General features: G+C 38.5%; 1 protein-coding gene across 6 annotated transcripts in view; it reads right to left on the reverse strand.

Annotated features, from left to right (window-relative positions):
* The window catches only part of CC2D2A (coiled-coil and C2 domain containing 2A), a 139,577-nt gene that overhangs the window by 49,074 nt on the left and 68,129 nt on the right, over positions 1 to 22,374 (reverse strand). For all 6 annotated transcript variants that reach the window (XM_075128025.1, XM_075128023.1, XM_075128024.1 and 3 more), the window contains 5 exons: positions 20,543 to 20,681; positions 17,549 to 17,752; positions 8,311 to 8,403; positions 5,248 to 5,339; positions 1,652 to 1,819 (listed from right to left, as the gene is read on the reverse strand). In XM_075128025.1, coding sequence (XP_074984126.1) covers positions 1,652 to 1,819; positions 5,248 to 5,339; positions 8,311 to 8,403; positions 17,549 to 17,752; positions 20,543 to 20,681 — 696 coding nt within the window. The remainder of the gene's footprint in view (positions 1 to 1,651; positions 1,820 to 5,247; positions 5,340 to 8,310; positions 8,404 to 17,548; positions 17,753 to 20,542; positions 20,682 to 22,374) is intronic.

A 22,374-nucleotide genomic window follows, 5' to 3' on the forward strand; every position in this document is an offset into this window, starting at 1 on the left:
TTCAACACTGATTAAGTGGATAATTAGCTAAAAGATAATCCTCTCTTCCTTCTCATAAAAAATCTTAAACTTTTACGATATCATAATCGAAAAGTTATACTTTACACTTATTCCTCAAAGTGAGAATATTTATGAAAGGCCAATAAAACATATAAGTTATGGTAAGTAGGTAGAGTAGCAGAAGGGCTCAATTCCACATGTTCAACAACTGACTAACACTAATTAGCTCTGGTATGGTTCAAAAATTTAGTCTTACTTGGAAATTGCTCCTGTTTATGAGAGCGTTTTTTTCAAGTTTTGAAGCCTAATCTAAGGCTTGCTCTTCAGTGAGGCTTTTGAGCAAGCATTATTTTACTTTTGTTTTACGTTCAGATTAGTTGGATTGGATGTCTTAAACCTACAATTACTACAAAGGAAAAGACTGTTTATAAGTTAGTTTTGAGTTGTGTATGTTTTCACTAATTAAGTGTAGAGTGGAAAGGTATGTTTGTTATAAAAGCCCCATAAAATAAGAAAAATAATACAATGCATTCTTACAAAATTTGAGGTGATATTTAAGCAACTGTATCTGAAGGCAGGATTGAGCTTCAGAATTAGTACAATGGAAATTAGGTTCTTTCCACTGGCTAAATGCTTAAAATGAATACATAAAGGCAGAAAAGCAAGAGCAAATACGAAAGAAAGAACCTCGATTCTACAAAACCAATCTCACGAACAACCAGCTATACAAACCATTCTTCCTAAAAAACGGGGGTCAGGGGAAACCACATAACAAAAGTGATATTAATGAACAAGTCGACATCCCTTCATATTCTGATGTCTTTAATGTACTGGAAATTGCTTTGCAGTAGTTTGAAGGACAAGAAGAAAGAGATGAAGTGCACCATACTACAATTTATGCACCTTACCTACTGTGATTTTGAGATGATAAATTTTATGAACTTTTTGGTTTTATGAACTACTTAATCCCCAATTAGTTTGTAACACAGGGGTTCTACTATGCATATAATAACTATTGGTTTGTAGAAAGACTATTTGGAATCTCTTTTATTACATCTAATCTATCTAATCTTATTTAATATAAGTACAAGGGATATATTATAAGTACTGGATGCAATTAAAAGACATGATATTTATAAGTGTTTTAGGGATAGCATGTCTGATATTACCTGGCTATTTATATTCTCAAAATCACAAATTATCCTCCAATTATTTTTTTTTCAGGCAGCCTAATATGCACAATAAACCAGTGATCTTAGCAGGCACTGCTAGACAACAACATAATTCTAAGGAACTTGCAAAACAGCAATACTTATACTATTAAACAACATAATCAATGAATTTGTAAATGTGTCTCTTTGTGTTAGTATCATGAGGATAAAAACAATCATTGCATTTAATACACAGAGAGCCAAATTTTCAGAACTGGCCACTTAATCGTGTTAAAAATATTTACTGACACATGCATCTGTACTCCAAAAACAGGGATTTAAACACACACCTTTTGCATGCAAATTTCACAGAAGCAATTTATACAGCCGATTTTGAAAATGTAGCCTCCAGTATGAAAAAGATTTTTAAAAAGGCAATTAAAGAGCCACTAGAAAGAGAAAGAACATTTCCAGCTAGAAGCCTTTTAAAAGGTTCATACCTTAAAACAAGTTTTCTCACTGGAATATCATAAGCTCTAATGATGTTCACTAAAAGATTTATGTCTCCATCTGATAGATTCTGTGCTGTAACTTTCTTCCTTTCCTTTCTTCTTGGCTTTAGTGGTCGCTTTGGCTCCGCCAGTTTAAAAAGACTGAGTCCTAAATTACTAGAAATCATAAGAGAGAGTTTTAGTCTTTTCTACACAGGATCCAGAGTTCTAATTCTCTCGACACATACACAGAACTATGCACTTACAAGAAAGAGAAATATATACTCTTGGTGCCATTTATTGTGAAATATGTTTAATTGTTTATTAGCACAGAAATGGCATTTTGTATTTTATAAATTTTTAACAAAACGTACCGAAGAATTATATCATAACTAAGTGAGAATATGAAATAAAATTAATTTAAAAACTTTAAAACGGATCTAACCTACTATAATTATATAAACAAGATGCCTATTAGATGACATTATCCAATGTATGTAATACACCAAAAAAATCAAAGCCCAGAACTATCTATGACAAACTGCAGGCTACAAAGGGGAAACAGAAATTAATGTGCCATGACATACCCTGGGTCATCAGAACTTATAACACAAGGCAAAGCAGAATAAAAAGAAAAACAGGAAAAGAATAAAAACAGATGTGTGAAAAAACATACATTAATGATTCTAACTGTACAAACATATTTTAATTATAGAAAGCATTCCAGAACCAATTTTAAAAAGTCTAAACTGCTAGCCAAGGTCAACTTCTCATTATATGCAACTAAGAAAGTGCATTATTCTTGTAAAAACAGTATAAAAAGGTGAATTACTTTTTTTAAACAGGAAAATTCACTAACATATTTCCCATGTTCCAGAGTATTGTGCGTATTTTAAATCTATTAATAATATAATCTGATTAGCAAACAATGCTCAGTACAAATCAGTATTAATCATGTGGAAATCAGTATCAGTCAAGCTAATTTCATTTTAAACAAATTGGGAAATTAACTATAAATGTTATTTCTCATTCTGCAACATGAAAGTATTGAACCAAAAAGAATGGTTTCTTTGTTGAAAAGCAGCAAGTCTCTGTTTTGCCAGCAGATGGGACTACTGAGGTTTATATTGTTGAATCAAAATAATATCTTAAGGGCACAATGGTGCAGTAAACAAAGCTTTCTAGTAGCAAAGAAATGAAAATCTCATTCATTATCTATCTGCTTAAACAGATTTAAAACAAACAAATGCTAGTTAATGTCATTTATGTGTTGGTGATGCAGAGTAAGGACTTGCCTACACTACTGCGCGGGGTCGATCTAAGATACGCAATTTCAGCTACGTGAATAACGTAGCTGAATTCGACATACTTAGATCTACTTACCGCGGTGTCTTCACTGCGGTAAGTCGACAGCTGACGCTCTCCCATCAACTCCGCTTGTGCTTTGCGTTCTGGTGGAGTACCAGAGTCGATGGGAGAGCGCTCAGTGGTCGATTTACCATGTTTGTACTAGACGCGATAAATCGACCCCTGCTGGATCGATCCGGCAGGTAGCATAGACAAGCCCAAAGACTTGAAATACCAGAGGCATGGAAACATAGTACAAAAAGTCAAAGTCACAAGCAAACAAATACAGCAAACAAATACATATATAATATTCTGGCAAGAAAGGAGAAGAGGTTTCAAAGATGAAAAATATGTTTCAGCAGAAGTAGAGAGACATATGGGAAGTGCCCAGCAGCAAGGTGTCAAGCCATATGTAAAGCACAGGGTAAACAAAAATGCACTTTTTAAAATTATTTCATGCTATTTGCAGGGCATTTCCTTGTGTCTTTCCTCGAAGCTATCCCTCCACATCCTGTTCACAATTCTCTTTTCCCTCTGATCTGTTCGCTCATTTCTCAAAATGCCTTAGAATTGTGCAGCAAGAAAGGTTAGAAGTCTAAACTGCAACTTCTTCAGGATCAGTTTTTTTACTTGTCTGTGTTTCAAACTTTAAGTCCAAGATCAAGATCATAACAACATTACGTTAACTTATATTTTTACCTCCTTTCATCCAGAAAGGACTCAGTAGCTATATTTATATATGCACATATAGATGCCTATTTATTATTGTTTTTCAAGCACATTACAACATTGGTAGGTGCCTCACAAAGTAAATAAAAACCGGGCCCCAGCCCCAAAGAGCATACCATGTAAATTAAACATGACAGAATATGTGAGGATCGTAACTTAATTAAAAGGGGGCTGAAGTACACAGAAAGCACGTACGGGACACTGCTAACATGGCACAGTATTCCTTTTTATTTGTTCAGTTTTTTTGTTGCCTTTCTTTCCCCTAGACATTTCTTGTAGATATGAGGGCTGAAGTGACTTTTTTGGAGGGAACTAAAGAAGATGAGGAAAGTTGCAATGAACAGGGCTGCAGAGGGCATTCCAAGCATTTGGGATCAGCACAGACAAAAAAAGTGAGATGATCCTAGGGAAGGAGATGAAAGAAGCACCAAGGCGAACATCAGTAGTGGAGTGGACAGCGTAGTGACATGTGCACAGCGTACTCTAGGAAGCCATTAAAAGAATACAAAAATTATATAGATATAGTATACATATGTACTTATCCATACATACTCAGATATACATTTTATATATGTTCCCACAGATACATACACATATGCACATATTACAGGAACTATTTCATCCATCAGCACAGTAAAACTACATCTGGATGAAACATAGCAGCTGTTCAATACTTCACAGCAAAATTACAGACCAGTATACAACAGGAAGCAAAGAACATAATATCCAGCAGAAACTACATTGGGATTGAAAATGTCTACTCTGCAAATCATCAGGATTGTGTTTTTATATTTATAGCTTTCCTTTTAGAAGCAAAGACAAAGAACTACTAACACCTCCTACACACACACACACGCAAAATGAAGCAAGCCAAGCCTACTAAAACCCGGGAGAGGTGAAGAGCAGAATTCATTTTGATATCTTCTATGGAAAATATTAAGTGAATCTAATTTACTGGATTTAGCAATTGATGATACTCAACCAATTCCCATTATATATATATATATATAAACAGATTTAAGTTTCATCTGAAACAATGCAATTCCAGCCTCACAGTCCCCCCCGACACCATGCTGAGACATTTGCTCAGCACTGATTCAGTGGGAAGAGTGCTGACTCTTGAACCACCAAAGCCACCACATTTGGGTCTTACTTGGAGTCAGTCATTCAGGTACATACTAAGCTGGACTCTCCTTAAGCTTATGAGGTCAGATCAGAAACTGGAGTAATATGGCAGCATATAAATAAAGGTTACTGTGAATGAATACTTCTGCTGAAAATAGCATATGACCTTAAAACATTTATGATGCAGTTTTATTGCAGTTATTTAAACACTTGTGTATTTTGGCACAGATGAGCATGATGCTTACAGAATAATATAGCATTATGCTAAATTTAAAACATTAACAAACAGGGAGTACAACACTAAATTTTTGTGGTAAAGAAATAATTATGAGCCTAGAAATAAGGATAGTTTAAAATTAGTTATTTTAATTATTTTAGATATGATAAAAACTTTTTTCCCTTACCCAAGACTAGGAACCTCCTCTTCATTTACCAGGTCAGAAAGAAGGAAATGATGCTTTGCTGTTAGAAACCGGTTTATCACTGATTCTCTAACCTGGAAACACAACCAATTGTATGTCTTACTCAAATTCACTGAAAATACGTGTGGTTCAATTTATTAAAAAGATGAATTATTTTTCTTAACGCCCCATCATAAACAAAAAGGGGCATGTTCAGGGATTCTTGACTCCCTTTCCATAGATACTTCCTCAGCACAAAATACTACCCCATTCTAGAGTAACTGACTCCTCTAGAAGCAGTCTCGGTAGTTGTCCCACACTAAAGAGCCTGGATCAAGAATCAGTACATCTGGTAAAGGGAAATGGAAAAAATAAGAGAGAAATTCTCTGAACACGCACTCTTTGTCTTTCCAGATTCAAGTGGAGAAGAGTCCACACTACAAACTCAACATAACTGGCACTAATTGACAATTTTTTTGGATACCTTAAAGAGTCAAAGTGAGGGTTAAAACACATTGATGAAACAGTGTGAAGAAGCTTGCACTCCTCCTATCTATACTATATCAATTCTGTGGCGAAATAGAGCACTTCAGATTCCAGGACTGTCAATGGGGTCCCTTTTCAAGCACTATATTTGCAAGAAAATATATAGTTTAGGGCTATTGATTAATCAGAGTTAACTCACGCGATTAACTAAAAATATTAATCGCAATTAAAAAAATTAATCACGATTAATCACAGTTTTAACTGCACTATTAAACAATAGAATACCAATTTATATTTATTAAATATATTTTTAAATATAAATATATTTTTAAATATATTGATTTCAATTACAACACAGAATACAAAGTGTACAGTGCTTAATTTATATTATTATTTTTTATTACAAATACTTGCACTGTAAAAATGATAAATAAAAGAAACAGTGTTTTTCAATTTACCTCATACAAGTACTGTGACATAATCTCTATCTTAAAATGCAATTTACAAATGTAGATTTTTTTGGTTACAAAACTGCATTCAAAAATAAAACTATATAAAACTTTAGCGCCTACAAGTCCACTCAGTCCTACTTTTCGTTCAGTCCATCGCTAAGACAAGCCAGTCTGTTTACATTTACGGGAGATAATGCTGTCCGCTTCTTATTTACGTCACCTGAAAGTAAGAACAGGTGTTCACATGGCACTTTTGTAGCCGGCACAGCAAGGTATTTACTTGCCAGATATGCTAAACATTCGTATGCCCCTTTATGCTTTGGCCACCATTCCAAAGGACCTGCTTCCATGCTGATGACGCTTGTTAAAAAAATAACGTGTTCATTGAATTTGTGACTGAACTATTTTGGGGAGAATTGTAGGTCTCTAGCTCTGTTTTACCCACATTCTGCCATATATTTCATATTACAGCAGTCTCAGATAATGACCCAGCACATCTTTTTTCAGCAAATCTGAAAAAGCGCAAAGAAGGTACCAATGTGAGATTTCTGAAGATAGCTACAGAGCTCAACCTAATGTTTAAGAATCTGAAGTGCCTTCCAAAACCTGAGAGGGACAAGGTGTGGAGCTTGCTTTCAGAAGTCTTAAATGAGCAACACTCCGATGTGGAAACTACAGAACCCGAACCACCAAAAAAGAAAATCAACCTTCAGCTGGTGGCATCTGATTCAGATTATGAAAATGAACATGTGTTGATCAAAATTGTTTTGGATCGTTATTGAGCAGAACCCGTTATCAGTATAGAAGCATGTCATCTGGAATGGTGGTTGAAGCATGAAGGAACGTATGAAACTTTAGGGCATCTAGCACATAAATATCTTGCAACGCCAGCTACAACAGTGCCATGCGAACATCTGGTCTCAATTTCAGATGCATTGTAAACAAGAAGCAGGCAGCATTATTGTCTGCAAATGTAAACAAACTTGTTTGTCTGAGCGATTGGCTGAACAAGAAATAGGACTGAATGGACTTGTAGGCTCTAAAGTTTTACATTGTTTTATTTTTGAATTGAATGCAGCTATTTTTTTGTACATAATTCTACACCTGCAAGTTTAACTTTCATGATAAAGAGATTGCACCATAGTACTTGTATTAGGTGAACTGAAAAATACTATTTCTTTGGTTTTTTACAGTGCAAAATTTGTAATAAAAATAAACATAAAGTGAGCACTGTACACTTTGTATTGTGTTGTAATTGAAATCAATATATTTGAAAATGTAGAAAACATCCAAACATATTTAAATAAACGGTATTCTATTATTAACAGTGTGATTAATCGCGATTAATTTTTTTAATCGCTTGACAGCCCTAATGTAGTTTAAAACTCCTAATTCTTTCAATTTCCAGTGGAACAAACATTCCTGTGCTAACAGAGGGAAGCGGAAGAATGGAAGGTGTTTTCTTGGAGGGTGGAGAGAGAGAGAGAGACTAATTCGTATAAAGTGCAGCTTAAAAATTATATTAATAATTAACAATTTGAGGGAGTCTGCAATATTTTCTTACTATAATTTTACACCTAATCCCTTCCTGCGAACAGCCTTATATCTTTGTATTACAGTGACTGCTTTATAGTATTAATACAATACTAAATAGTTTCATCTAACAGGTCTCCCCATTTCTATTACTTTCAAAAGTTTTGAATTAAGCCATAAAAACTCTCTCTGGGCAGAAACTATAGCTATCCAAAAGACTCTGCTTTAGATCAATTTCTCAAATGTCATTTGTGATTACATCTGCAACTTTTGACATAAAAATGCAGTAAAAATGTGGTGCTTGGATTTTACTTGAAAAATTCAACACTGGTTCTCCACTTGTGAGATAACTCCCCTCTCTTCATGTGTCAGTATATTTATGCCTGCATCTGTAATTTTCACTCCATGCATCTGAAGAAGTGTGCTCTTTACCCACGAAAGCTTATGCCCAAATAAAGCTGTTAGTCTTTAAGGTGCCACCGGACTACTTGTTTTTGTGGATACAGATTAACACAGCTATCTCCTGATACTTAAATAGAGTAGTAACAAACAAATAGTAAGAAAGATCAGTACTGACTCTTTTTGCATCTCTCACCTTCTGGAGATACTTGGCAACTAAAGCTCTGTGCGCATCTAGGTGATCCTTGCTGTCAATTACATCCCTCTCACGGAGCCTTTTCTCATAGTTCTAAGGGTAAATACAAAAATTAAGTTTGTGATTTGATGTTCCTTCTAGTGTATTAGGTCACATAAGGAAATGGTAATCATTTTATTAACATAAACATATAGGATCAAAGTAAACCAATTTAAATGTTAGATGTTAGGAGGTACTTTTTTAATGCAGTATGTAGCAATTCAGTTGCACATCCCAGTAATATAGACGGCAGTCATGTGGCTTTAACTACAACAAATAGCTTTCAAAATTTCCTTTTATCCTTTTCTTTATAAGGCCAAACTTTGATTTTTTGGCAGCTACAGTATGGAAGACCCTCTATCATCACACAAGTGATGCACTGGGCCTTCCTGGGAAGAAGGGCATGAGCCAAATGTATTCAAAGTTTTATTATGTATTACAGTCAATGGAGTTTCTGTAGAACCCACAGACTGCAAGGAACCATACTGGTTGCAAATTTTTTTTTAGATTAATTATTCAGACTTTCTATTCTGTTTTTGAAAAATGAATAAACATAGCAAAAGGGAAAGAAAGAGAAATACACAAAATGGCATGAAGGCCTAATAAAACATTTGTGATGTATAGAATCAGGGAAATTTAGAAATGAAGGTTACTCACCTGCAAGATGCACTCTGCATAACACTCATGGGGATGTGGCGATGGTGTAGCTGACAGTGGATTATTTCATAGCAATGCCTATCAGAGCACTCTCCTGCCCCTCTTCTTCCTGCACTTTCCAAGGGCGAGGGCATAGAAGAGGGCTTGATACTCCGGCTGTCTCAGTTCCTTCCACAGCATCTTCAGGTCCGAAATTGTAATCAGGACTCTGAGGAAACTGGGAGGGGAATGAAAGTCCATCTCAGAGAATATTGGCAACATGTAAGTAACCTTCATTTCTTCTTCAGATGGCCTTTGCAATTCCCATTAATGGGATAGCTTGATAAGCAGTGCTGTCATCTGAAGAGGGTGGGATATGGCATCCTAATTAACTCAACTGGGATGCTAGATATAGCGCATAATGTTTTGTAAATGCATAAACAGAGCTCCATTTAACAGCTCTGCAAATTTCTACAATGGGAATACACCTAAGGCATGCCAAGGAGGCCACTGTGAAAGATGTTATGAACACATGGAATATTCAAAGACCATTATATTGACTTTATGGTATACATATCACTAGGGGCTAACTCACAGTTGTATTCCTGGTTCCATGGGGAGTTACAGGGCTTTTTGCAGGAGCTAAAATAACTAGGGGGTAATTAATGCAAATCCCTAAGGCAGGTAAAAAGCCTGGGAAAGTTTTGCCCCCTGGGGGTAATTGCATATGCTGTTTGACCTGGTTTAAGAGGCCTGACAAACACAGAACTATAAACGGTCTAAAGCAGTCAGTCAGATGTAGGGAGAATGGTCATTTTCACCTAGTCAAAGAACTGACATGAAACTGTGACCAAGAGATACAGACACTGTGGAAAGGGCTGGAAAAACTTTAATCCTACCAGTGTCCCCATGTGGAAGATGGGTAACTGCCTTGTAAGAGAAGATTACTCATCCTGTGCAATAACAGAGATTCTTTGAGATGGGTGTCCCTGTGAGTGCGCCACATTAGATGAATCTGCGTTCCTGCACCTGCAATTGAAGAATTTCAGTAGCAGTGCCTGGTTGGTTGGCACATGCACTGTCCTGGTCTCAGGCCTCCTCTGGCGGTTACACAGCACTGTGTGACCAAACCCTCCTCAGTTCCTTCTCTATCGCAGAGTCCCTAGCAGAAAACTCTGAAGTAGAGGGGACGAAGGAGGGTAGTGGCACACCCACAAGGACAACCATCTCGAATAACCTCAGTTACTGCACAGAGTAACCTTCTCTTCTTCTTCAAGGACGGTCACTGTGAGTGTTCCACTTTAGGTGACTGTAGAGCAGTCCCCCTCATCGGGAGGAAGGTGTTTCGGAATTGTATTTGTGGCACATGGTAAAACCATCAGTCCAAGCAGAGCTTCTGATGTCGAGTCCTGCTATATTGCATGGTGCTCTGAGAACATGTGGGCTGACGCCCAGGTTGCAGCTTTGCAGATGTCCATGATGGGTACATTGTTGAGAAAGACTGTTAATGTAGAAATCGATCTGGTAGAGTGTGTGAGGGTCCACAGTGATGGTTGTAGTTATTGCTGATGGTAGCAAAGGTCAATGCACCCAGAAATCCATTTCGAGTGCCTTTGCTTGGATATGGCGGCTCCTTTAGAACCTTCTGTGATAGAAATAACTTTAGTGACCTTCTGAAGGGTTTAGTCCTTTCAATGTAAAATGCTAGTGCCCTTCTGACGTCCAGCGTGCGAACATCGTTTCTCGTCTGTTCCCATGAGGTTTTGGGAAGAACGATGGGAGATGTATGGGCTGGTTATCAGCATGGAAGCATATGGGCTGGTTCAAGTGGAACAAGGAAGCTATTTTAGGTATAATAGAATAACTTTTGTGTATGTGGGAGTGCCATGAGAGCCTCAAGTTCTCCTACTCGTCATGTGGATGTGATAGCAATGAGAAAGGCCACCTTCATCGACAGATGGAGAAGTGAACACATCATCAAGCATTCAAACGGGGGCCTAGTAAGGCATCGTAGCACTAAATTAAGGTCCCATGGTGGAGTAGGGGCTTATATTTCAGGATAAAGGATACAAATACCTATGAGAAATCATTTAGTGGGAGGGTTGGCAAGACTGAGAACATATCAACTTTGTGATAGAAAGCTGTGATCGACGTGAGGTGTACTTTGATCACGCTCATTGGCAGATCCGATTTCTTAAATTCTAGTATATAATCTAATACCTTTGGTAAAGGAGAGGTAGTTGCCATTGTTTGTCTATTGTGGCACCATATGTGGAATCTCTTCGATTTGTGCAGGTAAGTATATCATTTAGTAGACCTTCTGCAGTTTAACAGTATGGTCCTTACCTCCTCTGAACAGCTCATTTCACTGCCCTGAAACCATGGGGTAGCCATGCCTTTAGGTGGAGTATTTCCAGGTGCAGATGGTATAACTAGCCTGCATCCTGAGACAGGAGATGTGGAAGAAGAGGAAGAGGGCATGGTGGGCATACCGCCATCTTCAACAGGTAAGGGAACCATGTTTATCTGGGCCACATGAGTCTGGATTTCTCAGTCCATATCTTGTGTATGACCCTGGGTAAGAGAGGGGTTGGGGAAAAGGTATACAGTAAAGGTGCATCACATTTGAGGAGAAAAGCATTGCCTAGAGATTGGGGTCTGCTCTTGAGCAGAACTGTGGGCACTTGGTGCTCTGGGTTGTCATGAAGAGTGCTCTGGGTTGTCATGTGGGCACTTGGTGCTCTGGGTTGTCATGTCAGTCAGGAAACCCCAGTGTTTGAACATCCTCTGTAGTACCTTAGTGTTTATTTCCTACTCGTGGTCCTGAGAGAATTTTCTGTTCAATGCATCCGCAGTGGTGTTTTGGAATCCTGGTAGGCAGGATGCTGAGATATTGATGTTGTGGTGGATGCATCAGTTCCATAATCACATCACGTCTGTGCACAGAGATCAAGCAAAGTTGTCTATCAACACTTATGGTCTTGTTTCCTGATCATGGGCAAAAAGTTTGAGCATGCGTTGCACACTGCTCGTCGTTCTAGTAGGTTTATGTGCATTGTTGATTCTGAAGGGGACCACCTGCTCTAGACTGTGTGGTTTGCAAGTGCACTGCCCCCCCAACCTAGCAGAGAAGTATCATCGCTGGAGAAGTCTGGGAGAAGGGAACTTTTGCACAAAGGTTGTGTGGTTGAGTCCACCACAGTAGAGTTTTGTTTTGTTTTTTTTACTTTGACTGGCATCCTAAGGCACTTGTTTATACTGTGTCTGTGTGGAATATATACAATCCTGAGTGAACCTTGAATGCTGCGCATGTGTAGCCTGGAATGCTTCATGACAAATGTTGTTGCTGACATATGGTCTAACAGTTGGAGGAAGGCCGTGGAGGATGTCGGCGGGCTGGTTTGTGTTGTAGAGATGAGATTGACTAGTCTGACAAACCTGTGTGGTGGGAAAGAGGCTGTGGCCTCCAGTGAATTGAGGTAAGCCCCGATGAATTCTAGTCTCTATACAGGTGTGAGCGTTGATTTTTGCTCGTTTATCTATGGGCCCACCTGTGTAGAGAGAGCTATTGCCTTTTGGGTAGCTCCTGTGGCCTCTTCTTGGGTGGAGGTTTTGAGAAAGCAATCACCCAGATAGGGGAATACTATGACTCCTTTTCTGCAGAGGTGAGCCACCACTACCATAAGAATTTTTGAGAACATCTGTGGAGCCCTAGACAGGCAGAAAGGTAGTACTTTATATTCTAATGATTTTATCCCAGAACAAACTGGAGAAACTTCCTGGGTGAACGGTGCATCGTAATGTGAAATTATGCATCCTGGAGGTCGAGCACCAAGAACCAGTCCCTTTTTTCTAGTGCTGGGATTATCGTTGCGAGCGTGACCATCCTGGATCATTGAGTCTTGGTGAATTTGTTGAGTTTCCTTAGGTCAAGAATGGACCTCCATCCTCCATTTTTTTCTGGATTAAGAAATAATGGGAGCAGAAGCCCTTCCCTCTGTGTTGTGTTGGTACTGGCTTCTACGACACCCAGCTGCAGGAGATGGTTTACTTCCTGTTGTAGTAGGTGCACAAGAGAAGGGTCCTTGAAGAGGGACAGAGAGGGAGAGTGGGTGGGGAGGGTAGAGATAAATTGGATTGAATAGCCAGTCTCGATGATTTCTAGTACCCATTTCTCTGACGTGATGGCCTGTCGTGTTGGGTGGAATAGAGTCAGGTGGTCTCCAAAAGGATGGGAAGTTGCAGATGGTTCCAGCATTTGAAAATGCGGGATGCATCTTCGGTCCTCGACCAAGCCCTTAAAGCTGCTGTTGAGAGCGGGGTTGCTGAGATGTTGATGACTGAGAGGTAGTGGTTTCCATTTTGTAGGCCTCTATGTTTTTGTGGGTCATATTGCCTCTGTGGTTGTGTGTACGGCGCAGAACTTGTTCTTTGTGCCAAGCAGTATTTTCCCTGTTCTTTCTTTGTGTAGGCATATAGATGCCTAAGGATTGAAGAGTCACCCTGGAGTCTTTTAGTGTGTGGAGCAACTCATCTGTCTTAGCTGGGAACAACTTTGGTCCCTTGAATGGGAGATCCTCTGTAGTGGACTGTACCTCTTTGGGGAACCCAGAGAGGTGGAGCCAGGAAGCTCACCACTTGACTATGGCCATGGCGATGGACTGTGCCGCTGTGTCTGCTGAATCCAGTGAGGCTTGTAAGGCTGATCGACAGGTTGAATTTGATTTAAATCACTAGTCAGAAAGACTCGATTTACTCATGGATTTCAACATAAAAGTGCATTCTTGTTGGTTGTTATAACCTTAATACATATTCTTCACAACTCAGAGATAGATGTAGGTTTCATTTTTAGAAGGTAAACAGTATACATTTTAAAAGTGATTTATTTTGAAAACTTTTCAGATTAGTTTTACAGCTATATCAGAAAATGAATGATTGTTTGGTTATTTCATTTACCAAAGGCAACTGAAGCAGATAGTTCCCCTCCAAATGACTTCATAAAGATCTCCAATTCAACAGGTTAATCATTAATATTTGGAGGATTTTCTTGCCATGTGGTATTAGGAGGAGAACATCACCGGACAGACATTTAAATTATGTTATTTAACTAAAACAACAACGTTACATGTTCTGGATTTTTTCCTTCAACAACAAACGTATAATATTTTAACAAAACAAGCATATGAATTTTTGAATTTAGTTAAACATTATAGTTTTTTAAAATCAGGTTTGTTTTTGTTAAAATTGTTAACTAAAATAGTTAAAAGAAATTAAAAAAAAAAATTAAATTGACTAGGTCAGCCAGGTCAACACGAGAAACTTAAAATATTGGCTTCTGCAACTAACTCAAGTCGTTATTTTTCACCTCTATATATTATTTATTTATTTTAAAACATTTTTGCTGCTAACAAGCATGTTATCTCTGGAGACACAAATCCACAGTTTGAGAACTGCAAAACTAAGCATCTTCTAGACTGAGCACTGAGTCCCATTGGGTAGACAGAAAGATTAATTTAAATAATCTACTATACAGAAGCCCCTGGAACCCCATAAGATTGGGGATCCCTAATTCATGAACTATTGGAACTCATTTACAAAATATTGTCTCATACTATAGAATTAGAATTTATAATCCCTATTCCATGATGAGATATCTTTGAGCTATAATGTATATTAATTAAAACTATCTTTAGATAGGTTTTTTCCTCAAAAAGCATCAACAAATCAGATTTAAATTAAAAAAATCCGATTAAAAATTTTTTAAAAAAATCATTGATTTTTATCCACCCTACTGTTCGAGCTAGAAGATGGCCCTCCAAGACGACTGCTTTAAATTGCTTTTTTTTGTCCGCAGGGAGATAATCAATAAATTCAGACATCTATGAATAATTGGAGTGGTTGTATTTGGCCATTAGTACCTCATAATTGGTGATCCTTAACTGTAGGGTCATTGATGAGTAGGCCTTATGCCCAAAGAGGTCTAATCGTTTCCAGTCCCTATCATATGGAGTGGATCTGGAGTGATGTTCTCTGTCCCATTCATTCAAGGCACCTAACCACCAGAACATTTGGTGTGGGGGGGCTAAAACAAAAATTTCATTGCCTTGGGAGGCATGTAATATTTTTTTGTCTGCTCTTTTACAAGTGGATGGAATTGTAGCTGGGTTCTAGCAGATGGTTTTGGGTGGGTCCATAAGTGCCTCATGTATTGGGAGAGCAATCTTGGATGAAGTTGAGGTTTGTACAATGTCCAACAACTTGTGTCAAGATTCTGCAACTTCTTCTGGTGGTATTTCTAGTGAGTCTGCAATCCTCTTAAACACCTTTTGGAATGGTTTAAAATCATCACCCATCGTGGATGGTGGGAGCACGATGGTTTCGTCCCAAGAAAAGGAGGAAAAATTGGTAGCTGGGGTGACCTCATCAGAAGTCCCTTCCAGTCTTTTGGATGGCTCTTTTGGGAGTTCAGAGGATCTGAGTATTTAGGGCAACGGGGAATGTCTTGACCTCTCCCTGTGGGTACTGGGAAGCTTAGAATAGTGGTATATGCGTATACTTTGTCATCTTGGATGTGCTCTCACCACAGATAGACAATCTGTAAATATGTGAAGACCAGCAGAAAGGCAAAAGGAAAGGATCACGTACTGACAGTATCTTCCCCACAAGGAAGTGAAGGGATTTGTGATGTGAAGCGAAGTAGAAATATGCGCCATGTAAACTGAGATCACCTCACAATCTTTAATGTATTTATCCTCCCAGGACCCATGCTAGATAGGGCAGTGCTGTTATCCCCATCATATAGATGAGGGAACTGAAGCACAGACACTCTAAAGGCTGAGGCTTTTCTTTTATTACCCTTATCAATAGGGATGCTGGTATTTGCACAACCTTTGGATCTGAATCTATCTGCAGAGCCAAGTGATTTATTTAGCATGTGCATAGTCTTCTAGCCAAGCAATGGCATCTTCAGTGGTGTGATGCAGTTCTTCTAGGCCACCTAGTCAGCAGGCATTCATCAACCATGTGAGTTATCGTCTATGTTGCACCGCAGTTGCACAAAGGGCTGTCACTAAGGCACCTGCGATACTGGTTGGCTCCACATAGACCTTCCCGGTCCAGAACCTGTTCAACAGGGACCATTGTCCATGGGGCAGGTCAAAACCAGGCGGGAAAATTGTGGCGTCAGCGACAAGGGACTGGAGCCAAGTGATGTACCTGGGCATCTACCATTATAGCACATGCTGATAGCACTGCGGAGTCGGAACCGATATCTGGAACAGCTACTTTCAGCATATCAAGGACATGAGCCCTTCTCTAGAGATTTACCCAGTGCTGTGGCCTTAATTTTTGACGTAGATTCTGAGGGGGTTTTCAGAACCAAGCATGAGGGAACTGAAAGGGACCAAAAGCAGTGCTTGACTCTGCTAACAGGAGCTGTATCTCACACCTGTATCCAGAAGGAGAGATGACAGATTTGAAGATGTGCTCCTACTAGGACTGGTTGCAGATCATGAGACTGTCCTTCCCCCAACCAAGCCAGACACCTTGTATGCCAGTCTGAAGTGGGGAATACAGAAGGACAAGAAGCACACCTCTTAAATCCTGGCTTCTACCTCTTTAGATCCACCATAGGATCTGTAAGCCAGTACCGAGGTATGGGAACAAATAAAAGAAATAACATTTATAAATAAAATAAAGCTAAATTTTCTAACGCTAATGTTAACTAATTAAGAAATCTAACTAAGGCACAGTGTCTTTGAAGAGGTTGGGTCCAGGCTGGATCAGCCTGGAGAGGTTCCTGGTCCACCTGCTGACACATTTGGAAGGAACTGAGGTGGCTGGAGTGCAACAAACCCTTTTATAGCCTCATCATCAGAATGTCCAGTAAAAGTAAAAGGAGGGGCAGGGGAGCGCTCTAACAGGCACTGCTACGAAACATTCCACTGTCAGCTACACCACCAGTGCATCCCATGAGTGGGAAGGTACAGAGGCCACCTGAAGAACCTTAAATGACATCAGAGACCCAGGATCATGGAAGAAGGATGGTTTAAAAAAAAAAAATGAAAAAGAAAATACTATTGGCTTGATTGTTCCCCCCAATATTTGCTTCAATTCAGTAGCATTGTTTTCTTTAGACACTCTGAAAAGTTGGACAAAAGTTAATAAAGTCGTTGCCTCAATTAACTTTTGCACCTCTCTTGACTTTTCATGTTTGGAATTCTCCTTTAAAAGAGGATTCCAAATAGACTGGTGGATAGGAGAGATTGTTGAAGTGCAGTTCCACTTAAATCTTCTTCCTCCAGACTCTGTTCCAGCAGCTATGTTTTTGGAAGGAGACAATCAAATTCTAGATTTAGGTAACATGATGTATATTTAAAGTGAAATACTTTTTTGACTTATACTCCATGTAATCCTTTTGGAGTCAATGCAGTTGAAGTCAGGGTAGAATTTGGCCCTCAAAGTAATGAAGAACTGACTTTATCAAGCCAAATATTACTGAAGATAAAACTGATAAACATTTTATTAAAGACCATAATTTAATTAATTTCAGACAACTTCCTACCTCAAAAAGTTTTTCAGGTATTTCTCTTTCATGTAAAGGGACTTGCTTATAATTACGGAACTCTGCCACCTCTCTGTGTCTGAGTTGTAGGAGTCGGAATCTTTTTGATCTGTTAAGTTCCTCATCTGAAACAAAATTAAACTCTTGCTGCAATTGCTCCAGTCTGAAGAAACCAGGAACACAGGCATCTCCACTAGTGGCAATCTAAATAACAAAGGTAAATATTAAAAGTTCAATTCAGAGTGAAAAATGTCCATAAAATATTTTTTCAATGGGTTGACTAATTCTATTAGATACATTGCCAAGAGCCTCACTGTAATCAAAACCAGCCTGAATATGCCAAAATATAACATATTTTAAAATAAGGTTTTTAATAATTCTTAAAAAGAAAAGGAGTACTTGTGGCACCTTAGAGACTAACCAATTTATTTGAGCATGAGCTTTCGTGAGCTACAGCTCACTTCATCAGATGCATACCGTGGAAACTGCAGCAGACTTTATATACACACAGAGATATCTCTGTGTGTATATAAAGTCTGCTGCAGTTTCCACGGTATGCATCTGATGAAGTGAGCTGTAGCTCACGAAAGCTCATGCTCAAATAAATTGGTTAGTCTCTAAGGTGCCACAAGTACTCCTTTTCTTTTTGCGAATACAGACTAACACGGCTGTTCCTCTGAAACCTGTAATAATTCTTAGTTTTTAGTAAGAATATAGTGGAATTTAATTCATTTAATTCATTCACAATTTAAATGTAATATAAAATATTTTAATAACTGTTAGAGTTTCAGAGTAACAGCAGTGCAGAAGTAAGGGTAGCAGTACCGCAACCTCCCCTACAATAACCTGGCAACCTCCCCACAACTCCTTTTTGGGCCAGGACCCCTACAATTACAACACTGAAGTCAATATTCAAAAAGATCCCAAGTCCTACAACTCACTAAAATTACTCACATGGATAAAGTCATGCACATATGTATGTCTTTGCAGGACTGAAGCTTGAGATAGCTAAGAGCAGTTTGTGAATGCTTCATTCCCATTAATGAGCTGTTACTCACTTGAGCGGTGTGATCTCCTCCAGTGGGACTACTTGTGTAAACAACTGCTCCCCAGGGGAGAAGGGGTTCACAATTTGGTCCGACATACATACTTATTTAATTTAAAAATATGGTCGGATTCCCTTTTCCATTTACACCACTGAACTCCACTGAAAATCAATGGGTTATATCAATGCAAAACTAGCTTAACATTTCAAAATCAAGTGCCCAATATTAAATTAATGTTTGTATTATTTATTAAAAACACCATGTTTCATTTTCTCCATTCCTGTGAATGGTTCTGTTTTATCTTTCAATCAGAGCTGCCAGTCCAATGATACTTCCAGGAAGAAGGCCAGACTGGTCATATAGTGAGACACAGAAAATGCAGCTCAGCATCTGAATGCATTTCAAAATTGTGATAAGGTAGATTCTTTTTTTTTTCTCTAAATAATTAATGTTACTATTAACTCCATCAAAATTTTTAAAAAGGTAACTTGTGTCAACTTTAAACACCTAATTTTCAAAGTCACACAACTGTATGTACATTATTGTGCCTGACTTTTGAAAATCAGTGTCTTAAAATCATCTCAAATTACGTCCTCAGATTTTCAAGATTTTGATTTACTGTTTGATGATTTAAAGATAAATCTCTTGAACCAAACTAATGATCTGTTCTGGAAAAACAACCTGGCTGGAAAATTTTACTGAATAAAAGAAAATTAATTTTCATGCACAGGGAAACTCAACTAACTCAGAATCTCCATAAAGCAGACAGTGTGTAAACCCTGTACCATAACTTGATGGTGTTGATGAGCCCTCTTACGAAGATGGGGTGTAAAAACTAACCACGCATTCACTTTAAAAGTTTGATTGTCCTCTCATCTCTTCATTTAGATTATATAGAACCAGCCAGACTGGCTTGAACTCTACACATTTTATGCTTACCCTCCTTTCTGGCAGCGACCAGGGGCTCTAGATATGCATTTATGCTTCCTAATGTGATGGCATCTCAAATCTGTAACATTTGACTTGTTTACAAACAAACAAAAAATCAATTGGGAGATTATTTTCTAAATGAAAGAGAAAGGTGAAGTGTACCGTCGACTGTTACTACTCATAGCTAAACAATCCAAAAACAAAGACCAAGAGGGGAAACTAAAACAGATCTAAAAAGAGCCAAAAAAGTGTACTTTCACCCTGGTTTCAATTATGAACCTGATGAGCTCATACCTCTAAACAAACACAATAGTATGTTGTTATGATCACTTAGAACCCAATTCTATTTTTTTAAGTGAATGGCAAAATTCCTATCGACTTCAATGGGAGTAAGACAGGGCTCTCAGTGAGTAACAGTAGGGAGAAATTAGTATTGGGGAAGTTAAATTTAGGTTTTGTAATGACCCAACCACTCCCAGTCTCTTGCAAACTGGATACCGTCAGATTAGGCCTGAATAGAGACTAGGAGTGGTTGGGTCATTACAAATCCTAAATTTAACTTCCCCAGTATTAATTTCTCCCCACTGTTACTCACACCTTCTTGTCAACTGTCTGTAATGGGCCACTCTCTCACCACTTCAGAAGTTATTTTTCCTCCCTTGGTATCGTGCTGTTAATTGATTCACCTCATTAGACTGACCTCACACTTGGTAAAGCAACCCCCCCATCCTTTCATGTATTTATACCTGCTCCTGTATTTTCACTCCATGCATCCGATGAAGTGGGTTCTAGCCCACGAAAGCTTATGCCCAAATAAGTTTGTTAATCTCTAAGGTGCCACAAGGACTTCTTGTTTTTGCTGATACAGACTCTACCACTCTGAAACCAACTACATGTAGAATTCAACTGTTACTTTTTGTGTTTAAAGCAGGATTATTTTCTTCACATCCTTTAAGACTCATAACATTTTTTGCAAATCCCAGATTTCAACAAAATGGTTTCATTAAAGCCTTCTTACCATTATCAGCTGCATCAGATCTGCATTTTTTGGGTCATTTGGATCCAGCTTTGTTTCTGCTGCCCACTTGGCTAGTTTCTTCATGTCAGTTAAGCCTGATGTCCCAATAGACGCAATCGCATCAATATTTTTTAAAGCACTGAAATGATAGTTGATACCAAAGGATTCAGATTTTAAAAACAGATGTATTTTTTTGGTCAGTGCAATATAATAAACATAAAGAATAATTTTTTGAAAAAAATATTTGGACTGCAAATTCCACCACTTGGAAATATGAAATTTGATCATAGACTCGCAATAAGAAAGCAAGCAAGCTTTTGGCATTTTTCTCTTCATGACTTGCAGTGTTTTTTGCTACAAATATTTATGATCTATAAAAGGACAGACAATGTTTTCTTTTGTGAAAAGGACAGTACAATTAATTACCATGACAATACCGTGAAGGCTTTTTGTTATGGAATTAATCAAGCTTTTGAATTTTCAGAATGGTGGTTTATGAAAGTGTTTGGAATTAAATATATTTTATCTTTTGGAACGATAGATCCTCTGTGCAACAAAAGACAAACAGAGGTAACTTCCATTAGCACTAAAGAAGTTGTATGTATGTATGTATGTATGTTCAGGTGGTTCCTATAAAACAGCAGCAAGAAGCTGCAATGAGAGAGAAGCTGCAATAAAGGGAGGTTGTGAGAGTTGTTGGGACTCCCAGAGGCAGGAGGCTTGGCAGTAAGCTGAGGAAGAGAAACCCTTGAGGACAGAGCGCAAGACTAGCAAGGCAAGCATTATGTTTTTGTTTTCGGTTTTGGTTTATGTACTGGGAAAACGGAAAAGGAATAAAAGCCTGGCCAGAAGGACCTAGAGACCAAACCCTGACCAGAAGGCCTGTGAGACTGCTTGTCTGGTGGCAACACAATGGGACAGCCCTGAGGAGGAGAGAAATTGTTAGCAGGGTACAGCAGACAAACCCCTGGCCACAAGAGGGTGCATAGGAGGCTACTGGCCCTACTACACTCAGCATCACTGGGAAAAACAGACTCCGATATCCTTTAAGCATCCACTTCAGACAAAAATATCCACAACATTCCAGGCTATATAATTCTAGAAAACCATAAAATATTCTGGCTCCAATTTAAGCTAATATTTTCAGGAGCAAAATTATGACAGCACAAATTTAAGGGAACTCCTCCCCCACACCACAATTGGCCCTCTTTTTGAAAGTCTCCGCAGAGATCAAGCCAAAAATATCCTCTCACTCCTAGATGTGAACTCTCCAGATCAGGTTTCAAGCACATGAGGGAAGGGAGGAGTATGGGAAGCTTGCACTGCTAGTTCCATGCACTGCTAGTTCCATGGTACTGGTAGGCATGGACCTTACCTGTTCTATGGGCAAACAAAGGACTTCAGCCAATGCAGCACTGTTCATGAGCATTGCATTCATTCATATTTTAAAAAACTCTGCTGCACAATTGTACAGAAGTAACAGAGATCATATAAATGAGCTGCTGCTCCATGCTGCTAATGATCTTTCAACCTCCCACCATACAGTAAGTATGAACTAATCAATCTAGAATAACTTTCTTTCTTGCAGTTTGGGTCAAAGAGAGTACTGGATGGATTACCATTGGAAAGAACTATTTCCCACGTTAAGACGACAGGGAAAACTTACAGCATGCTCACCTCATACCAGTCACCTAATATAACTTCCAAGAGCTGATGGTAGAGTCAGAGGGCCATGTTTATCCATGGTGTAATGCCTTTCAGTTCATTGGAATTACACAGAAGTGACCAAAGTTGCCACCACTGGGAAGGGGCAATCCACTATGCCTAGTTTG

Source organism: Caretta caretta, chromosome 4, assembly GCF_965140235.1.
Source record: "Caretta caretta isolate rCarCar2 chromosome 4, rCarCar1.hap1, whole genome shotgun sequence".
Taxonomy (NCBI): Eukaryota; Metazoa; Chordata; order Testudines; family Cheloniidae; genus Caretta; species Caretta caretta.